The sequence below is a fragment of the Cervus elaphus genome, chromosome 20 (genome assembly GCF_910594005.1).
Source record: "Cervus elaphus chromosome 20, mCerEla1.1, whole genome shotgun sequence".
NCBI lineage: Eukaryota > Metazoa > Chordata > Mammalia > Artiodactyla > Cervidae > Cervus > Cervus elaphus.
In genome coordinates this window covers 107,333,033-107,352,761 of record NC_057834.1, presented here as the reverse complement: position 1 = coordinate 107,352,761, position 19,729 = coordinate 107,333,033, and the positions used below count along the sequence as shown (strand labels likewise).

General features: G+C 41.0%; 1 protein-coding gene across 11 annotated transcripts in view; it reads left to right on the top strand.

The window, feature by feature from the left end:
* The window catches only part of FGGY (FGGY carbohydrate kinase domain containing), a 487,533-nt gene that overhangs the window by 69,961 nt on the left and 397,843 nt on the right, over positions 1-19,729 (top strand). For all 11 annotated transcript variants that reach the window (XM_043876054.1, XM_043876057.1, XM_043876055.1 and 8 more), the window contains one exon: positions 4,928-5,016. In XM_043876054.1, coding sequence (XP_043731989.1) covers positions 4,928-5,016 — 89 coding nt within the window. The remainder of the gene's footprint in view (positions 1-4,927; positions 5,017-19,729) is intronic.

Genomic DNA, 19,729 nt, shown 5'->3' with positions numbered 1-19,729 from the left:
AGATAAAATGTGATTCCAGGCCATGGGGAACTGTCGAACCATTTTAAACAAAGAAATGTCATGGTATGTTTTAAGTTTTTTAGAAAGATACCTCTGGTAGCACAAACCTCTCAGCGTATCTGTCTGTCTGACTTGAAATATCTCCAATGTTTGCTCTTTTTTCTCTGTAGATGGGAGTTTGAAGCACAGTTGTTTCATTCATTCTGGAAAGTTTCTAGTTGGGAATTATGACCCAGTCCATGTTTTTAGCATTTTTTTTTTTGTTAAGAATGACATTAAGGATTAAAATTTTTTCCTGAAACATCTCTCCTCTCTGGGCTATCAGCCTGTGCCCTACTTCTCAGTCCTAAATGTAGAGCGAGGATAAGTTTTTTCTTTTCAGAATGTCCTTGTGCGGAAAACAACGTGAGTATTGGAGATGATCCAGTAGGATCCTTTACTGGGAGGGGAAGTAGGAAGCTCTGTTCCTCCCTTTCATTCAGTGTACACAGCAGGAAGCCCAGATAAAATCCTTTTGCAAGTCATAACGAAATACTTGATGATCCCTTTTTAACTGGTCACCCCTACTTTCCCATGCTGTTCCTGGACCCTGGCATCTCCCGACATACATTGCAGCATCTGCTTCATTTTATCCCAAAGTTCCCTTGGCATCTAGAAGCCAGCAGAGACCTCACTGCCTCTTTGGACATGGCAGTGAGAAGGAAAGGGTGAAAGCTGGTGGGCTGGTTGCTGCCTGGCCTTGAACCTTGGATTTGCTATTCCACCTCCAGCCTCTGCTGAGACCCAAAGCTGTGTGTGCTTTGAGTGATAGTCTCCTCCCAAGAAAGGCTGTGGTTTTAATGAAGTAATAGATGCTTAAAAAAAAAAAAAAAAGAGTTGTTCTCTTTGGTGGCTTCCAAGCCTGAGGGATTGCTTAGCTCAAAGGATTGTTATTGGAATGCAGAAGCCTTGTTTGCCAAGTCACACACCCCAGTAACCCCTGATTTCTTCTTTTTTTTTTTTTTTCTTGAAAATGCTACTTTTTGTATGTTGCTTGGTAACTGTAGGAGAGACTTAACTCCTTCAGCACAGAGACCTCCTAGCTTGAACTGGATTCAGTGCCCACATTATGAGATGTGTCTACACATCTTGTGATGGGGACCTGCTCTGTGTTCACTCCAGCCCATGTACCATTTGTGTGTTATGAGGGTTTTGAGGAATATAGAAGTTAAGTGAGTTGCCCAGGATTGAAAGTGAAATCTCTGAAATTTAATGTTCTTGTTGTTGTTGTTCAATTACTGGGTCATGTCTGACTCTTTGTGACCCAGTGAACTACAGCACACCAGGCTTCCCTGTTCTTCCCTATCTCCTGGAGTTTGCTCAAACTCATGTCCCTTGAGTCAGTGATGCCATCCAACTATCTCATTCTCTGTCACTCCCTTCTCCTCCTGCCATCAGTCTTTCCCAGCATCTGGGTCTTAGTTGGCTCTTCTCATCAGTTGGCTGAATTATTGGAGCTTCAGCATTAGTCCTTCCAATAAATATTCAGGGTTGTTTTCCTTTAGGATTGACTGGTTTGATCTCCTTGCTGTCCAAGGGACTTCCAAGAGTCTTCTCAAGCTTTAGCTTTCTTTAGCTCCAACTCTTACATCCCTACATGACTACTGGAAAAACCATAGCTTTGACTATACAGACCTTTGTCAGCAATAGCTTCTATCATAATGCTTTCAAAAGGCCAAAACCCACAGCTCTGATGAAATAGGGAGCTTCAGAGTGGTGACCGTGGCCTAATGGAAAAAAGGAACCCTCACTTTAGAGCAGGTTTGGGCAAAGTCTTGAACAGTTTTGGGCAAAGTCTCTGACTTTGGGCAAAGTATTATCACGTGAACCTCAGTTTCTATATCCTTGACATGTGGACTATTGTGTATCACCTACAACCTCTGAACCATCCTGAGAATCCAATGAGACAAGGCACTGTCTTGAGATGGAGGCACTCTTGTAAGCTGTGGGAGAATCTAAGAGCACAGTCACTGTGTCTGATGCAGACCCAGTGGTTCCAAAGGTAGAATTAATTCAGTAAGATTGAGACCCTGGGGTGGGACTCTACTGACTGGGGAGGGGCAGAGATGGAGAGATTTTCTCATAGAACTGGATTAAAAATCCATCCACAGGGGGTAATAGGCCCTTGGCCAGTCTGCCATGTGATGACTAAACACTTGTGAATCATGTAGCCCAACCTAAGAACATCATGGGAGCCTGGTAAGCAGTGTCAACATCTCCCAGTAAGGGATCGGGCTTTCGGAGCATCCCTTTCATCTAAGCATACGCTTTCCCCCTCTCCTTTTCTGGCTGAGTTGCAGACTTTGCTTTTGTGGAGAAGACAGGGAGTATATACTGCTGTCTTCTCTCCCGAGACCACAGGCATTCTTAAGGATACTCCACACTCCTAATATGATACCATTTCTGGTGTCTCATTCTATGGAGAGTTTGAGCTGGGATCTCTGACTTTGCCTGGTGATGCTGGCATTGTCTCAAGAAAAGGTGACCCACCAGGCTGCCTTGCCCCTCCTGCCCCTGAAGTTCCTCTTTCTGGCCAGAGGCCTGAAGTTCTCCCTGAGACGTACTGCCTCGGTTCCATTGTCCACAGCAGCCCGTCTGCCTGGCCACAGGCTCTCTTGCATTGCAGCCAGATTCTTCCGTCTGAGCCACCAGGGAAGCCCCTTCTGCATGTAAGCGCTCACCCAAATGCTTAGGAATTTAAAACAACCAGCAGTAACAGAAAATGGGCTTAATACTGCCTTTTACATCTGAGCCCTTTTGATGTTAGTGTTGTTTTAATGGGACCGTGTTCTGGGTTAATACTCATTTTCTCTGCTGTGAGTAAGTGTCTGTGTTCTGAAAGTTGAGATGGGGAAGGAGAAAATAGGAAGAACTCATAGAAGTTGAGGGCAAATGTGGATGAAGGCCAGTGGTATGTCTGTAAAGTAGATATAGCAGCACCTGGGGCTTTTGTATGCCACACGGTGCTTCCCTGGTGGCTTAGCAGTAAGGAATTTGCCTGCCAATGCAGAAGATGTGGGTTTGATCCCTGGTTCAGGAAGATCCTCTGGAGCAGGAAATGGCAACCCACTCCAGGGTTCTTATCTGGAAAATCCCATGGACAGAGAAGCCTGGCGGGCTGCAGTCTATAGGGTCGCAAAGAGTTGGACACAGCTTAGCGACTCAACCACAAGCAATGGAGATAACACACATGAAAACCCTTTGTAAAGTCTGAAGTGCCCCTCACCTGAGAAAGTTTGAAAGGTGAAAACGAGCAGTTTGTCTGGTTGGTCAACCCATATCTATTGAATGTCTGCTCTATATCACCCGCTCACTGATACTGGAATATGTCTCTTTTGGAGTTTCTGCCTTGTTGCCTCTGGGTTCCCAAAGATACCCTTAAGCATTCATTTTTGCTGTAGCCTCTTGGAGAGGGAATAAGTGAAACCAGGACATGGAGAGTTGCCTGGATAGTAAGAAACCTTTCTTGCTGCCACTTGTCTGCATTACTCTTCTCTTTATGAAGTCCTACTTCTCCAGGTCCTTGGCAAAAAATGGCCACTTCCCAGTTTCCAGCTTTATCTCACCTCCCGTTCCACTCAAAGGCAGAAGTTAAATGACTCTAATTGGATCCCAACTCTAAATTTCTGGGAGAAGGAATCAAATTGGCCCAGCTAGGTCACATGTCTGTCCCTTGTCCAGTTAAGTGTGTTGTCTTCTACCCCTGGGGGAGACTCCAGACTGGGACTGGAGTCATGTGGTTTCCACCTCACAGCTAAGGGTCCAGTCCCGTGTTGGGGAGGAGAGAAGACAATCGTGGGATATTACAGTACATGAAGCTGAAAAGGTCCTTGGCCTCATGGAGCTTACAGTCTAGCAGGAGAGAAGAACATTATACAGATACTTGTGAGATGATGAGTTCCTGGTGGCTGAGATGGTAAAAACGTCTACCTACAATGTGGGAAACCTGGGTTTGGTCCCTGGGTCAGGAAGATCCCCTGGAGGAGGAAATGGCAACCCACTCCAGTACTCTTGCCTGGAAAATCACATGGATGGAGGAGCCTGGTAGGCTACAGTCCATGGGGTTGCAAAGAGTCGGACATGATCGAGTGACTTCACTTTCACTTGTGAGGTGATAGGCGTTGTTGACAGCCAGACCCCTGCTGAGGAGGAGATTCTGGATGACCTCCCTAGGGAAGGGTGGGTCTGGTTAACCAAAAGGGGCAGGGCAGCGTGAACCCTGGGAGGGAACAAGGTGGTAAGTGAGGAAGGAGGGTTCCAGACACAGGTGGCAGAGAAAAGAAAAAGCCCAGTGGTAAGGGGGGAAAAAAAAAATCTGGCCAAATTGGCAATGTGGAAGAAATTGGAAGCAACAAATATTTTAAAAAGGTATAAGGATAGGTTGATTCAGGACCATTCTCTCTGGCTTAGAATGGAAGTTCTTTGTGGACAAGGGGCTATCATTCCTGTTGTTTTTGGAACCTGTCAGCGTGGGGAGACGTTTTCATGGCAGGACACATCACATTTCATCAGGTAGTTTCCTAGTGTGATTTTTCTCCCCAGTTCACAGCTGTTCAGCTTTGAAGTCTTTTTATATGTCTTGAAATGTATCCCCTTGCCCTTCACTGGAAAGATGGATTGCGTACCCTTGCAAAGTGTACTTCTTCCCACTCCAGGTTGGCAAAGAGGAATAAAAGGGAAATTATAGTCATTTTTGAAAGGATCAATAATTGTCTTGTGTACTGCTTTTATACTCCCTTCCCCACCACCACTTCCCAGACCCTGCACAGATGTTTTCTTGGGCATTGTTCGCTATGCTTTTGTTTTGAAATTTTTGAAACATTATTGAGAGAGGAGAAGAGGAGAAAAAAAGCCCGTAATTGATTCTAATATATATTTAATTTGGCAGAACTTGAGAGAGACTTGCTGGGATAAGGCGGGACATTTCTTTGATCTCCCAGACTTCTTATCGTGGAAGGCAACAGGTGTCACAGCACGGTATGTTAATTACAAGTTGAATTTTATTTGTGTTCATCCATTCTTGGGTGTCTGTATATATATTGCTTTCTTAACTCGGTTTGACTGGATGTACTGTTTGTACATCTGCATGTGATTTTGCATACTTGAAACATCTTGAATCCATCTTCCACCTCCACTGCACATGCCCAAACACCATTGTTTTTATGAGGCCTGGAATGTGTGTATCCAAGGTGAAGACCATTCATTAAAATTGAACACATTTAAAGGAGATGTGAATAGTACTTTGTGAAAATGTGACTGTTTTTCCAAAGCCACTTTTTTACGTGATGAAGAAAAGAAACATTTTAGGCCCCTAAAATTAAGGCAAGAGATACGTTTTTTTAACGCGGAAGCTGATTTTAACTTTAACTAGATTGGTGTGTTTGTTAATGAAGCTATTTTGCTTTTTGTATCAATGTACCTGAATCATCCCAGAGTATAAAGGTATGTATATTGAAATCAATAGTATTTCTCAATAAATTTTGAGTGTTATACACAAGTCATGTGCTATCTGGCACACACCTGACAATTTAAAAAAATACTCAAGTGTGACTGAAGCTGCTGCAGTAAACAGAGTGGATGTGTGCACAGATGTGCATATATTTGGACAGATAGGACATGACCTCTCAAAGCATGCAAACCTGTTGTCATCTTGACCTCAAATTTCAGGGGATGCACAAGGGCAGGGGTCTTCTTATCTTGGAAATGACTCATAATTGCGTATAAGAAAGAAGATCATTTCCCAAAGGACAGATAAACCTGCTTCAGTGTATAAGTGTATCTTAAATTCATCTCTTTTAAATATTCTCCATTTTCCTTTTTATTTAAATTAATGAGAAGCTGGGATGGGGAGTTCCACTTTCCCTGTGCTCTTTCTCTTTGTCTCATTTTGTATGATTTGGACTTTCCTAGTGGAGAGTTGATGAAAGTATAGTATTCATTCAGCAGCAGGGCCTTCCAGAAAGTAGAAGATACATTTTACAAGGACTTTATTCATTTTGTTGATTATTCTCCCCTCCTCTTAGTGAAATGCTAGAGTAGAGGGGATTCACATGCATATAAAAATGCCTTGGCAGACCTCAGGTAGCCACCTTTCTCTGGGGTGAGGGCTCTGGAGGAGTGGTCTGAACTTGACCCCAGAACTTGCAGTTAGTCACCATCATCTGTTAACATCAATGGGGAGCCGGGGTTTGGGTGAATGTCTCATCTGGACCTTCCTCTTTTGTTGTGATAATGATTGTCTACAGTTATTTCAGGAAGGGCCTTTCTCTAGTTTTCTTCCCCCTATTTTTGTGAAGTAGTGAAGGAAGTGTTTTGATTAATTTAGCCAAATGAACCTAGAAGTCAAAACAGTGCTAATAGTGTGGGTAACAGTAACAATCTGTTCGCCTGCAAGCCTTGAGGACTGAAAAGCAGAACTAAAGATGACAGAGGACCTCAGTTTTCCTTTTCTTTCCTTGGGTGTTAATCAGTCCAGTGTAATGATGTCTTCCTGGGTTTTGTTTTGTTTTGTTTTTTATTTAAACCTTCTTATTTTGTATTGGAGTATAGCGGATTAATAATGTTGTGATAGTTTCAGGTGTATGACAGAGTGACTCAGCCTTACATATACATGTATCCATTCTCCCCCAAACTCCCCTGCCCTCCAGGCTACCACATGACATTGAGCAGAATTCCCTGTGCTGTACACTAGGTCCTTGTTGGTTATTTTTTTTTTTTTTCTTTTTCCTTGTTGGTTATTTTAACTGTCAATTCCAAGCTCCCTGACTATCTCTTGTTTTTTTTCTGATGGTGCTAGGTTGTCCACACCCCCATTTCCAAGTGTCTGATGCCATGTTAAGACACCAGGAAGCTTGCTTTTGAAATTAGATCTGGCTCAGATAGATTCAAATGCTGTGACAGGCATATCTGCTGTGGAGTTACAGCCTAACTTATCCTCAGTTCTGCCACACAAGAGTTTGGTGACCTTGGGCATGGCCTTCCCTTCTTTGTATCTTTCCTTATCTATAAAATGTACCTTGTAAGCCTATTGGCAAAGTCCTGTTAAAACAGTTTTTTCCAAACTAGCCTGCTTATAGGAATCAGCTGATTAATTCAAAGCCCAAATCCCCAGGACTTCCAGTTTTAAACCTACTGAATCAGAATCTACGTGGGATACCTGGGAATATGTGTGATTAACAAGGGCCCCAGGTAGTTACATGGTCAGGCAAGTTGGGACAACAGTGCCTAAAGAGTACATGGAAGTAATACGTGATGATAAGTTGGTCCATTCCTGCGAAGGATTGGAAGTGTTTTAAAGAGTCAAATTAATTTAGTGAGTTTAAAAATGGACAACTTCTGGTTGGCTTATCAGAACATGCTTGGGGGCTTCTGTTGCCCACCCATGACAATCTGAAACCTTGAGGATGCAGAAAGATTAGTGCTCAGAAATGACTTACTGACTAGTCCAGTCATCCGTGCCATTTTTTCCTTGACTGAGACACTCATGACTCATTGTACTTAGTATGAATTTGCAGACCCCTTCCCCACCCTTTGCCCATACTCGCCAGCACCTTCAGAGGCCCCTCTTCCAGCTTCCCTTTCCTGAAAAGCTGAGCCACAGACCTTGGACCCTGGGAATCACATTCCTCTTGTTAAGATGGTTGCCCTCTCCCTGGCACGTGTCTCTCTTACATCTGTCTTTACTATTATTTCTTCAAACTCTTCGTTCTTTCTTTCTTCTCTGTTTCAACTTGTATGATCAGGGTGAAATAGGAAACCTCTGAACTTTCTCAATTATAAACATAATTGGGGGAATGACAGTACTTACTCCATGGAGTTATTGTATGGACTGACTGAATGAGGTGACAGAAAAACTTCTGACACAGCGCTGAGAAAGTTTTTGAAAGAATTAGCAATTTTATTTAGTTTTCTTTATCGATTTTGGCAGGGGATCTTTGCATTAAGTTTCTGGCATAGCAGAAAGAGGGAAACCCTTGTAGTCAGGGGACCTGGGTTCAGTGTCTCTGCCATGTACTGTCTGTGAGAAACTGGAGGAAATTACTACTGATCCCCCCAACTCAAATTCAGGTCCTCATCTGGACATCCGATTAGGGTTAGAGGTACTGTGGCTAAAATGACACATAGGATTTAAAGAGTTCGTAGTTCTTGTAATGAAAATTCCCCATTGTCTGTCCATCTTCTAGAATAAGGAAGATGAGGATCTGTGTTTGAATGTACCAATGCCAAACAAACTTTGGGCAGTGGAAAATGAACTTGGCATCCTCTGCGCCAATGAGAGGGTCAGATTTGGTGTTTATCTGGCTCTTATTGTGATTGTTTTGGGAGCTTTTGGGTAAATGGGTGCCAAAAAGGCTAGAGGGTGGTTTTTTTTTTTTTCCCTTATTTTTTCTTTATTATTCTAATGGAGTCATAGCTAAAAAGTGATCAGATTTCACCTTGTCTTAAGCCTTCAGACTTGCCTTTGGCAGTGACTGTGTAGGAAGTCTTCCTCTTCCTCTTATCTGTTTTTCTCTCTCCTCTTGCTTGCCCTGCACCCTTTATTTATTGATTTTATCCTCCAAAATATGACAGCTTCTCTTGTTTATCTGGGTCAGTGAGAAAATCATCACTCTGGCCTTTGGTTAATTTGTAAGTCAGCTCCATTCTTTTCATCGTTGTTCTGGTTGCTAAGGTGTGTCTCTTTTGCGACCCCATGGTCTGTAGCCTACCAGGCTCCTCTGTCCATGGGATTTCCAGGTCAGAATACTGGATGGGTTGCCATTTGCTTCTCCAGGGGATTGTCCCAACCCAGGCATCAAACCTGCATCTCCTGCGCCTCCTGCATTGGCAGGTGGCTTCTTCACTACTGAGCCACCAGGGAAACCCATTCTTTTCATTATATCGATGAAAATAATTATTGCTATTTTTGTTAATAGTAATTTATATAATCATCATCATCATCATTTATTGAGTGCATGCTCTGTATCTGAGCTAATATTTTAACAAGTGTGAACCCCATTAGTCCTCCTAACCATCAGGTAAAGCAGGTAATGTTATCACCATTTTACCATTCAAGAACTGAAGCTCCATGTTTTAGTAATAGCCTTTAGTGGCTAATAGTCCAAAATTTTGGTAACATGAGAAATGGGAAGTCAGAAATTTGTATAATAAAATTTTGTGTAATCAGACAAAACCATATATGCATATAAATCTCCCTAAAGAGATTTGAAGTGACTAGTAATAGAAGATAAAAGCAGTGATAAAGATGTTAAAAATGGAATGAAATCACAATGGAGTGAAATATTAATAGAATAACATAAAGTTAAGAACATCATAGAAACTATGTGGTTCTTCTTAATTACCAACAGATTTGTTTCCAAACTTCCTAGTCACCAAAGAAAAAGTGAGAACATAATCAAGATGAACTGCGTGAACAGATGAGAACCCAATTGCTGTCCAGGAGTAGAACTACTTCTAACACTGGGGTCTGAGAGAAGTTCCTCCTAGATTATCAAGGATTAGCAATACTCTGTCAACTATCTAAAAGTATGTCCTTTTAAATTCAATTATAATTTCAAGTAGGCTTTATGTTAAATTAATTCTCGATTTACAGAAAAGTTGTGAAGATAGTGTGAGAGTTCCCATATACTTGACACCCAGTTTCCCTTATTATTAACATAGTATGTTAGTGTGAAACATTTATAAACAATTGATGAACCAGTGTTGCTCTATTATTATTAACTAAATTCTGTACTTAGTCATATTTCCTTAGCTTTTACCTAATGGGCTTTTTTTTAATTCCAAGATCCTATTTCAGATACCACATACATGTAATCATATCTCCTTAGTCTCTTCATGGCTTTGACAGTTTCTCCACTTTCTCTGTTTTTGATGACCTTGATGGTTTTGAAGAGTGGTTATATATATTATAGCATGTCCCTCTAATGTAATTCGTTTGATGTTTATCTCATGATGAGACATGAGTAGTATGTTTTTGGAAGACTACAGTGCCATTTTCTGTTGAGTACTATTATTATCATATCATGTCATGTCATATCATATATCATATCACATTATATTATATCAAGGGTACATACTGTTAGTATGATATCCATGTTGATGTTGACCTTGATCTTGTGGCTGAGGTATCTATCGTTTGTCAGGTTTCTCCAATGTAAAGTTACTCCTTTTCTCTTCCTGTCCTGTACCTTTTGGAAAGAAATCACCATTCACGGTCCACAACAAGGAGTAGAAAGGAGTTATGCTTGTTTTCTTAAGGATAGAGTTATGTACATAAATTATTTTGAATTTTCATAGGAGATTTGTCCTCAATTAATTTGTTTTTATTGCTTAGGACTAAAAGAAATGATGACCAGGTTCCTTACACACGAGACTGTTTGGTTAGTTTGCTTTAGAAGTTATATGTTAAAATTTCTGAGACTTTCCTGTGGCATGTGGGAAACCAGGACTAAGCTTCTAGAATCTCAGGTTCACTTTTCCTCACATTTTGTAAGGACTAATATATGCTATATAATATATAATAATTAATATAATCATAATAATATATAATAAATAATATATGTTATATATTACTTCTCTCCCCCTTACCACAATGTAAAATTCTGTGAAGGTTGTCGGTAAATATTTTCTACTTTAAGAGATGAATTTATGTTCTGTAGAACTGTAATCTTTTTAAAATGGCATTTATTGTCCAGATTTTCATGGTTCTCTATGTTTGGGGTTGATGGATATTGATATATTGTTATTTTCCTTACGGTTATTTGTTAATCTGTTAGGAGAAGATTGTGGCAGGTTATTGATCCAAATTTATAGTCATTTTCCAAGTATAATCTCTGAGATTTCAAAAATTTAGTAAAATTATTTATACTGTTATTACTGTGTTTTGTTTACTATAAATCTGCCTTGCATAATTCATTTTACTCATTATTGTATTTTCCATATCAATAGATATCTGAAAACATGTTTTTGATACCTGTTTAATATTCTGTCCTATATCTGTATGATATGTCCGTGTCAATTTTTAACCTTAAAATGATTGCTTATTTTAATGTGTATTTATATTATTAAATGCAGTTACTTTTTCTTATATTTATTAACTACTTTTTCTATTAAGTTATGCCAATTAACATCAATAACTATTAATATTATAGGTATCAATTACCTATTTATGTCAACTACTAATATTTATATTGGATTTCAGTGTTTTCTTAAATATTGGTGAGCATTCATTTTTTTTTTTTAATTTCTTTTTGAGCATTCATTTTTTTTGTTTGTTTTAGTATTTCTCCCAAGGTATTATTTTTGAAAAAAAATTTAAAGCTACAGAAAAGTTGAGAAAATGATATATGGAACACCAAAGTATCTTCACAATAAACTACATTCATCAGTTAATGTTTTTGTTGCATTGTGCTCAGAAGTGCTCTGACATGCAAATATGTGTTTATTTTGCTAAGCCATTTATAAATGGATCCCAAATACCATATGTTCCCTCATAAATTCTGCAGTGTGGTCCCCAAGAGTGCTGTCCTTCTCCTAACCACAGTGCTGTTAATCACACTGAGGACAATTTGCATTAATCCTCACTATTTTTGGCTTTCCAGGTGGTGCTAGTGGTAAAGAACCTGCCTGCCAGTTCTTCCCTAATGGCTCAGATGGTAATGAATCTGCCTGCAATGAAGGAGACCAGGGTTCGATCCCTGGGTTAGGAAGATCCCCTGGAGTAGGAAATGGCAACCCACTCCAGTAGTCTAGCCTGGAGAATTCCTTACAGAGGGGCCTAGCAGGCTACAGTCCATGGGGTCGCAAGAGTCGGACACAACTGAGTGACTAACACTAACACACTCACTGTGTAAATTCCCAACAGGTACCCTTTGGTTGGGGCTTTCCTGGTGGCTCAGACAGTAAAGAATCTGCCTGTAATGTGGGAAACCCTGGTTCAGTCTCCCAGTCGGGAAGATACCCTGGAGAAGGGAATGGCAACCTACTCCCATTTCTTGTCTGGAGAATTCCATGGACAGAGGAGCCTGGTGGGCTATAGTCCTTAGGGTCGTAAAGAGTTAGACACGACTGAGTGACTTACACGCACATACCTATTGGTTAAGTGTTCACTCACCTTTCCTTGCCATTGGGGTTCTGACTGATAGAGACCACATAAAGAGCATATTAGCTCTTTATGAACAGTGAAATGAGCAATGAAAACCTACCTTATTATTTTAGAAAATACTCATTAACTTCTAATGTGTAGAGCTTCTAGTATACTGGATGGATAAAACAACTCAGAAATGAGGCTAAACCAGCAACCACGTATGAAGGTGTATGTGTACTTATGTGGAGGAAGGCTGGCCTGGTATGCCAACCAAATATCAAGTCAAGTAACTGAGTCAGCAACATGAATGCAGATGCCGCTCAGGTGTGCTTTCCTGAAGCCAAGGCATGCTGGTTGCACCTGATCATAGAGAGCAACGGTGTGGGCTCCATATTATTCTAAGAATGACTTATCACCTTATCTTTAACACAGTGACCCCTTAAAACATGGCTTAATATATTCCAGGATCATAGCTGTCAGATGGACTTCCCTTACCCCCTTGGAGACAATTAAGTCAGGGGCTCTGGGGTGCAGTCGGCCCTGCTACCTCTGGTGCTGCTCTTAGTGGAGAGAGCCAGTGGGTGGCCATCTCATGCTCCCTACGGGCCAAGACAGCAGCATGGGAGGAAGGAGGGAGAGACTTCTACGATAGTATCTGCCTCTGGTGACGTGCCTGCTGTCCACATCCCTTCCTCAGTACTTGATGTCCTGATCACTTCTCTCATTGCATATCTAAGATAAGATTTGATTAAAAAAACAGCTTTATTGAGAAAGAATTCATATACTATACAAGTCACTCATTTTTATAGGCCAGTGCTTTTGATAGATTATTTTATGAGTTATAATAGCTAAATATTTACAGCATACAATTGACCATTTAAGCCATTTTAAGTATACAGTTCAATAGCTCTAATTACATTCATGGTGTTGAACAGCTGTTACCACTATCTCCAAAACTTATTACTCAAATACAAATTCTAACCATTAAGTAACAACTCCCAGTTCATTCCTTCCCTCTGTCCTTGTTAATGTCCAACCTACTTTCTATCTTTATGAATTTGCCTATTATAGATATCTCATATAAGTAGGATTTTATATGTCTGGCTTATCAATATTGCTTTCAATATTCATCCATGTTGTAATGTGTAAGAATTTCCTTCCTGTTTATGGCTGAATGATATTCCATTATATACATGCACTGCACTTTGCTTTTCCATTCATCTGTTGGTGGACCCTTGATGGGTAATTGGGTCATTTCTTCCTTTTGACTATAATGAATAATGCTACCAGGAATATTGGTATATATTTTTGAGCCTCCTCTTTCAGTTCTTGTTGGTATATAACTAGGAGTTTAATTGCTGGGTCACATGGCAATCCCTTGTTTAGCTTTCTGAGGACTCACTGAACTTTTCCATAGCAATTGCATCATTCAGTATTCCCACCAGCAATGTATAAGGATTCTGATTTCTCTACATCTTCACCAATACTTGTTTTCCTGTTTTTTGTGTTTTTTTTTTAATTATAGCTACTTTCATAACTGCAAAATGGATCCTCATTGTTGTTAATGACTTGATTTTTTTTCTTAGCAATCTATTGAATTTAAGGAAAACTGATTGAATTTAGGTCATTCTAGAGGTAACATTTTTTTGGCCATAACTTGGTTGAAACTTGACAAGGATTCTAGAGGTAGTATCATAAAATTAAAGAATTCTGAGAAAAATTTCATTTATTTCTGATATGATTGATGCAAAAACTCTTTGATTTCCATTATTTTGTGGTTATGTTCTCAGAACAACAGTATAAAACAGTTCTAGGTTCTATGAAAAATGATTCCGTCATCCTCTTGCATCAGCTTACTTTTCAGTATCTTTAATAGTGCTGAGAAATGGCCTGTAAATATTAGATTTCCTTTATCCTTATTTTTTGGGAAAAAAGAGTTCTCTCACTCTTACAGAAGAAACATGATCCTTATCTCTTCACTAATGAGTAATAGAAATAATAGAAAGTTTAAAATCACAGTGGTTTGAACACATAAGTGTTCATTCTCTTCTGTAAATATATCCAGATGTACAGTCTTGGGCTACTTTGAAAGTCCCATGAAGTCATCAAGGACACTAACTGTTTTGGCATTTTTACTTCAGTATCCTCGGGCCTGACTTCTGTCCTCAAAGACTTCTCATGGCTTTGAGACCTCAAAATGGCTGCTGGAGTCTCGGATTTTCAGCCCACATTCCATGTAGCAGGAAGAAAGAAGGTGGGAGTTTCGTAAAAAGGATGTACACACCTGAGTTGGCCTTTTTAAATAGCATTCTTTGAAGATCTGCATAATACTTTTGCTTGCATATCATTGGTTTATGCTCGCACGCAGCTAGAGTGGAGCCAGATAAACTCGAATGCCTTGTGACTTGAGTAAAATTTTTCCTCTTGCTACTAAAGAAAAAAAGGGGAATTAATACTGAGCAAGTAAAAAGATAAGCACAAATTGTTATTTCTCAGTAAATATTGATATCCCAGATACTGGTTTATAAGCCTTCTGTGATAGTGACAGAGAGAAGGGTGAGCATGGTAGAGGTCATAGAGGAGGTGATGTAAATTTGAAACAACCTTAGTTTACAATTTCCTTCATCTATCCATTCATTCACTCACTCTTTCACTTATTCTTTGTGTATGTATTAATAGACCACCTAAGAGGCCTCCTCTATCTTGTCTAACAGTAGGTAGGGACACATTTATTTAAACTGTACAAATTCATGTAAGGGCTAGAGCCAAATACTCCTTAGCTCAAAGTTTTGCTCTGCCATTTATTACCTGGGTGAACTTGGGTAAGTTATGTAACCCTTCTCAATCCCAGGTTCCTTTTTTGGTTAAAGAGGGACAAAAACGTCATGGCTTTGTTTTAGGGAGAAAATGGAGCACTGTGGTGAAACCTGTACAGACTAGTGCACACAAGTTTCTACTTTCGTTTATCTTTCTCTTTAGTCTCTATTTTTTAGTTTTATTCTTAACTTTTAAGGTGAAGCTAAATTTAGTTAAACAGCTTCCAGGTGGGGTATGGACAATGGGCCAGTTAGAAACAATAATCTGTTGGGCAACCTGTCTCCCCCCATTTGCAGCTTTTGTCTAGCCTTCCTATGGATGTGATCAGGGTGCCGTGAGTCAGGGAGTGTGAGAGTGACACCAAAGCTCAAGGAGCTATTGTGGGTGTGAAAAAATGAGCAGATGCCAGGAAACCACAGGCTGTCGGTGTACAGAGGCTGCAAGTCTGGGGAGGGGCAGGAGAGAATTGAATAAACCCAGGCTGTTGGAGCAGGAGGGGAGTGCAGTGTTCCTATCATTGCTTCTCACCCACACCTACCAAAAGCATCAGCATCGAGGTACAGACCCCTGGGGGCTGGGAGTCCTGCTGCTGCCTGCAGTATTGCTTAAATATGGGGTCAGTGACCGTCCTTCTTTATCTGCTATGTTGAGTGAAATCCTGGGGAAGGATTTCTTCTTTCACTTGTCATCAGTAAAGCAAATCTCCATGGAAAAGATTAAGAATCCCTACCTTTGTCCTTTGGGACAAAGGAGGTAAAAATGTGTGACCTTGGGTGGTTATGATGTTCACCCTTCATTTAGAACAACTAATTTGAATTTACTTAGTTTCCATAATTAAAAAAAATAATAACAGCCAATTTATATTGAGTACTTGCTATGTATCTAGATATCAAGGCACTGATAACAGGTCTTTTTAAAAAAGATATATATGTATATGTATATATAAAATATGTATGGGGAGTGGGGGCTTCCCAGGTGGTGCTAGTGGTACAGAATCCACCTGCTAGTGCAGAAGACATAAGAGACATGGGTTTGATCCCTGGGTCTGAAAAATCCTGTGGAGAAGGGCGCGGCAACACACTCCAGTGTTCTTGCCTGGAGAATCCCATGGACAGAGGAGCCTGGCGGGAAATCCTCTAATTTGTCACTCTCCCTCCCCTTTCTCCTTTGGTGACCCTAAGTTTCTTTTCTATGTCTGTGGGTCTATTTCTGTTTTGTCAATAATTTCATTTGTATCTTTTTTCAGTGAAATTCCACATATAAGTGATATCATATGATATTTGCCTTTTTCTGTCTGGATTATTTCACTTAGTATGATAATCTCTGGGTCTATGTTGCTGTAAATGGCAGTATTTCATTCTTGTTTTGGCTGAGTAATATTCCATCATACACACACACACACACACACACACACACACACACATCTAGATGTGAATGCTTACACGTGAAAGATAATGGCCAGTATCACTGTAATTTTCCAACTGAGTAGCTCTGTAGCATTTTCTTTACTTAACAGTTTTCCCTGAGACCTAGTATCACTTTTAGAATTTAATCTTGTTTGCTCCTTAGTACAGTACAGTGGAACAACCTTGGGATGGGGTACCTCATTTTAAAACAGTATGATGGTATGTGCTGTGCTGTGCTTAGTCGCTCAGTCATGTCCAACTCTTTGGGACCCCATGGACTGTAGCCTGCCAGGCTTCTTGGTCCATGGGGATTCCCCAAGCAAGAATACTGGAATGGGTTGCCATGCCCTCCTCCAGGGGATCTTCCCAACCCAGGTATCGAACCCAGGTCTCCTGCATTGCAGGCAAATTCTTTACCATCTGAGCCACCAGGGAAGCCCAAGAATACTGGAGTGAGTAGCCTATCCCTTCTCCAAGGGGTCTTCCCAACCCAGGAATCAAACCAGGGTCTCCTGCATTGCAAGCAGATTCTTAACCAGCTGAGCTACCAGGGAAGCCCTGTGGTAGCATATTCTTTGCTAAAAAAAATGCTTGAAACTATAAAAATGCTAAAGAATAGAGATCTCGTTTTCCAGGTAATATGACAGAATTTCAGAAGGGTCTCACTCTGAGGGTGAAATTAGTACACTGTAGTTTGCTGTACAGGATGGCTGTCACTGTAGATGAACTCATGAATTTCATTATTGGGTCTTCTGAGTGTACTGTACCTGTGTGATTCTGTGTAGCCTGTAAATTTCTGTCAATCTGATGAAGGTGTGCGTATTCAGTCTTGAAGTCCATGATACTCTAGAGGCTCTGAGACCTTGGCGGTGGCCAGGACGCACATCATTAGGTACATAAGGTGTCATGGTTTGAAACTGGGAAGATGTGTCTGGTCCAATCAGATAACCTCAGGTCCCCTGGAACTGTTTGTCTGCAGAATTTGATGGTTGGCTTAGGTCATCCACGTACCTTCTCCCTGGACTGAAACTCTTGAGTCTGAGAGGTAATGGTATTGATCTAAGTCATGCTTTGACTTCTTGCTTCACCGTTTTTAGAAAAATAAAAGCTGAGCATTAAATTCAACCCTTTGGGATGTCACTTAGTGTCGAACTCTTTCCTTCTCTTCTTTTTTCACCTCTTCTAGTTAATTATTTTTTAACTTATTTTCTTTTTTCATTGTTTTCTTCACTTTTCTTCCATCCCTCTGTCTAAATTATTGTCAGGGACCTTTGAAGAGAATTCTTAAATGTTATTAAGAAATTGTAGTCAGGGAGCCCTTTGTTCCCAAGTCATTTAGAAGATTGCCTTTCCTTTTGTTAAATACAAAACATTGTCAACCTGTATTGTGAAAATGTGCCAGAAACTGTTCCCCCCAAAAAAGCATCAGCTCTTATTATTGCCCAGATAGTATTCTTTTCAAAAGCTGAGCTCTGTCCCCAGGCTTTCTAAACAATCTTCTCCTCATTCATCTTGGTTTCGTTAAATTTTGAACCTCTCTGGGTCTATATAGAGTGGCAGCGTGTCTTTTAAAAATTAATGGGTTCCAAATGCCATTCAAACCTATTTCCGCCCTCAACCTCCTGCTCCCTTCTCCAGCCCTGCCTGTTAGGAGTCTTATATTCTGTATAAATATTGAGCTGGAGATAGTTTCTAAAGAGGTGTTTGGACTTTTAATTAACACTGACAGCCTGTCTGCTTGGGATTTTGCTCTGCTGTCTCCATGGAAAAGTCAGGCAGGTCAGTTTGGAGAGGGGAGGGAGGCCCACAGTGGATATGTTCCTGGCGGCTGGCCCTAGAGACACTGAACTCTGAGCCAACCATGAAGTCATTTCGAATTTAAGGAGTCTTGCTAATCCAAGGCAATGTGTCTTAATTTGACAAAGTAAAGACTGCCTGATAAGCAACCCTAACTACAAGTTCTGTGAAACTGGGGGTGTTTGTAAGTTTAGATTGTGCTAGAGAAATGTGGTGATGTGGAAGAATGGGCTCATTTTCCTCTGTTTACTCCCTTTTCCAACCCCTCCCCCTCTCCCCTCCTCCCTTCTCCCCTCCCTTTCTCTTTCTCTCTCTCTCTCCCTTACTTACTTTGGCCCAATTCAGCCCGGCAGTCTGGCCTCTGCAGTGGCTTGATGTGAAATTTGAGAAACATATGTAGTTTTCTATTTCAGGAAAATGATCTCAGGGATTGAATGTGTCTTTTTTTTTGTTGTTGTTGGCTGTTAAGCTCTGATCTTGCCCAGTGTGGTTTCTTGATGATGGGAAAGAGGCTTCGAAATGCTTTTTATCAGAATTTCATGTCATAAACCTGAAGGCTTGGTTTCTTTCGTTGGGCCCCCACCCCCTCCTGGGCCCACGACACAATGTCATCTATTCTGTCAGAAGTGGGAAGAAGTGCACATTGTTCATATTACAATCAGTTCATTGCTGCAGGCACGCACATACATGAAAATGGCCGCTGTGTCTGCCCTTCACAAAAGCTATTTTAAATGTAGTTCAGTGGAGGACCGGGGGTCTGCATACTGCTGCCCATAAAGGAAAAGGGATCCATGGGGGAGAAGTCAGCCTTTGTTTTGCCTTGGAAGGGCCAGTATTCTTCTTTGTTCTTGAGGTGAGAGCCAACAATGGACCCAGTGCCCTGTAAACCAAACTCCATTGATCCTCCATGGGGGGATGTGCAGACCAGCATCACTGAGGCCTGAGGAGCGTGGAGCTGAGGGGCAGGGGAGGGGGTCAGGCGAGTAAGGCTGCTGGCAAAGGCGCTAACTGAGAGTTGGCGTGGTGGATGTTGGTCTCACTTGTTTTCAGTTGGGTACAATCTGCCTTATGTCCGAGGGTCTCCAGTGGAATGAGACATGGCCCCAGCCTCCAGGGAAAATGGCTCCCTGACCTGAACTTCTGGAACTAGAAGTGAGCTTCTGGAAGACAATAGCGTGTCCATGTTCATTTTTGTATCCAGAGAGTACTTGCTGAATTAATAAGAGAGTGATATGCTCTCGTGGAGGCTCTACAGAGTATGCTGGGAGTACATAGAAGGGACCAGTCTACCCAGCCCCAAACTTGGGGTGGGGTAAGGGTCAAAAAAGAGGAGAAAGCTCAGGAAAGGGCCCACCTAGAGGAAGGGAGCTGGCATTCCTGGGAAGTATGCAAGTTATCCTATTTGATTCTTCCAGTGTATCATTTTTACAGATGAGGAAACAGACTTAAGAAACTCAAGAGGTCAAGGAACATGTTCAAGTTCACACAGCCACTGAGGAGCAGAGGCTGGGTCTGAACCTAGTTTTACATGGCTTCAAATTGGAGTCCTTTGCTGTGGCCAACCTTTCTAGCAGGGGAGAAAGGA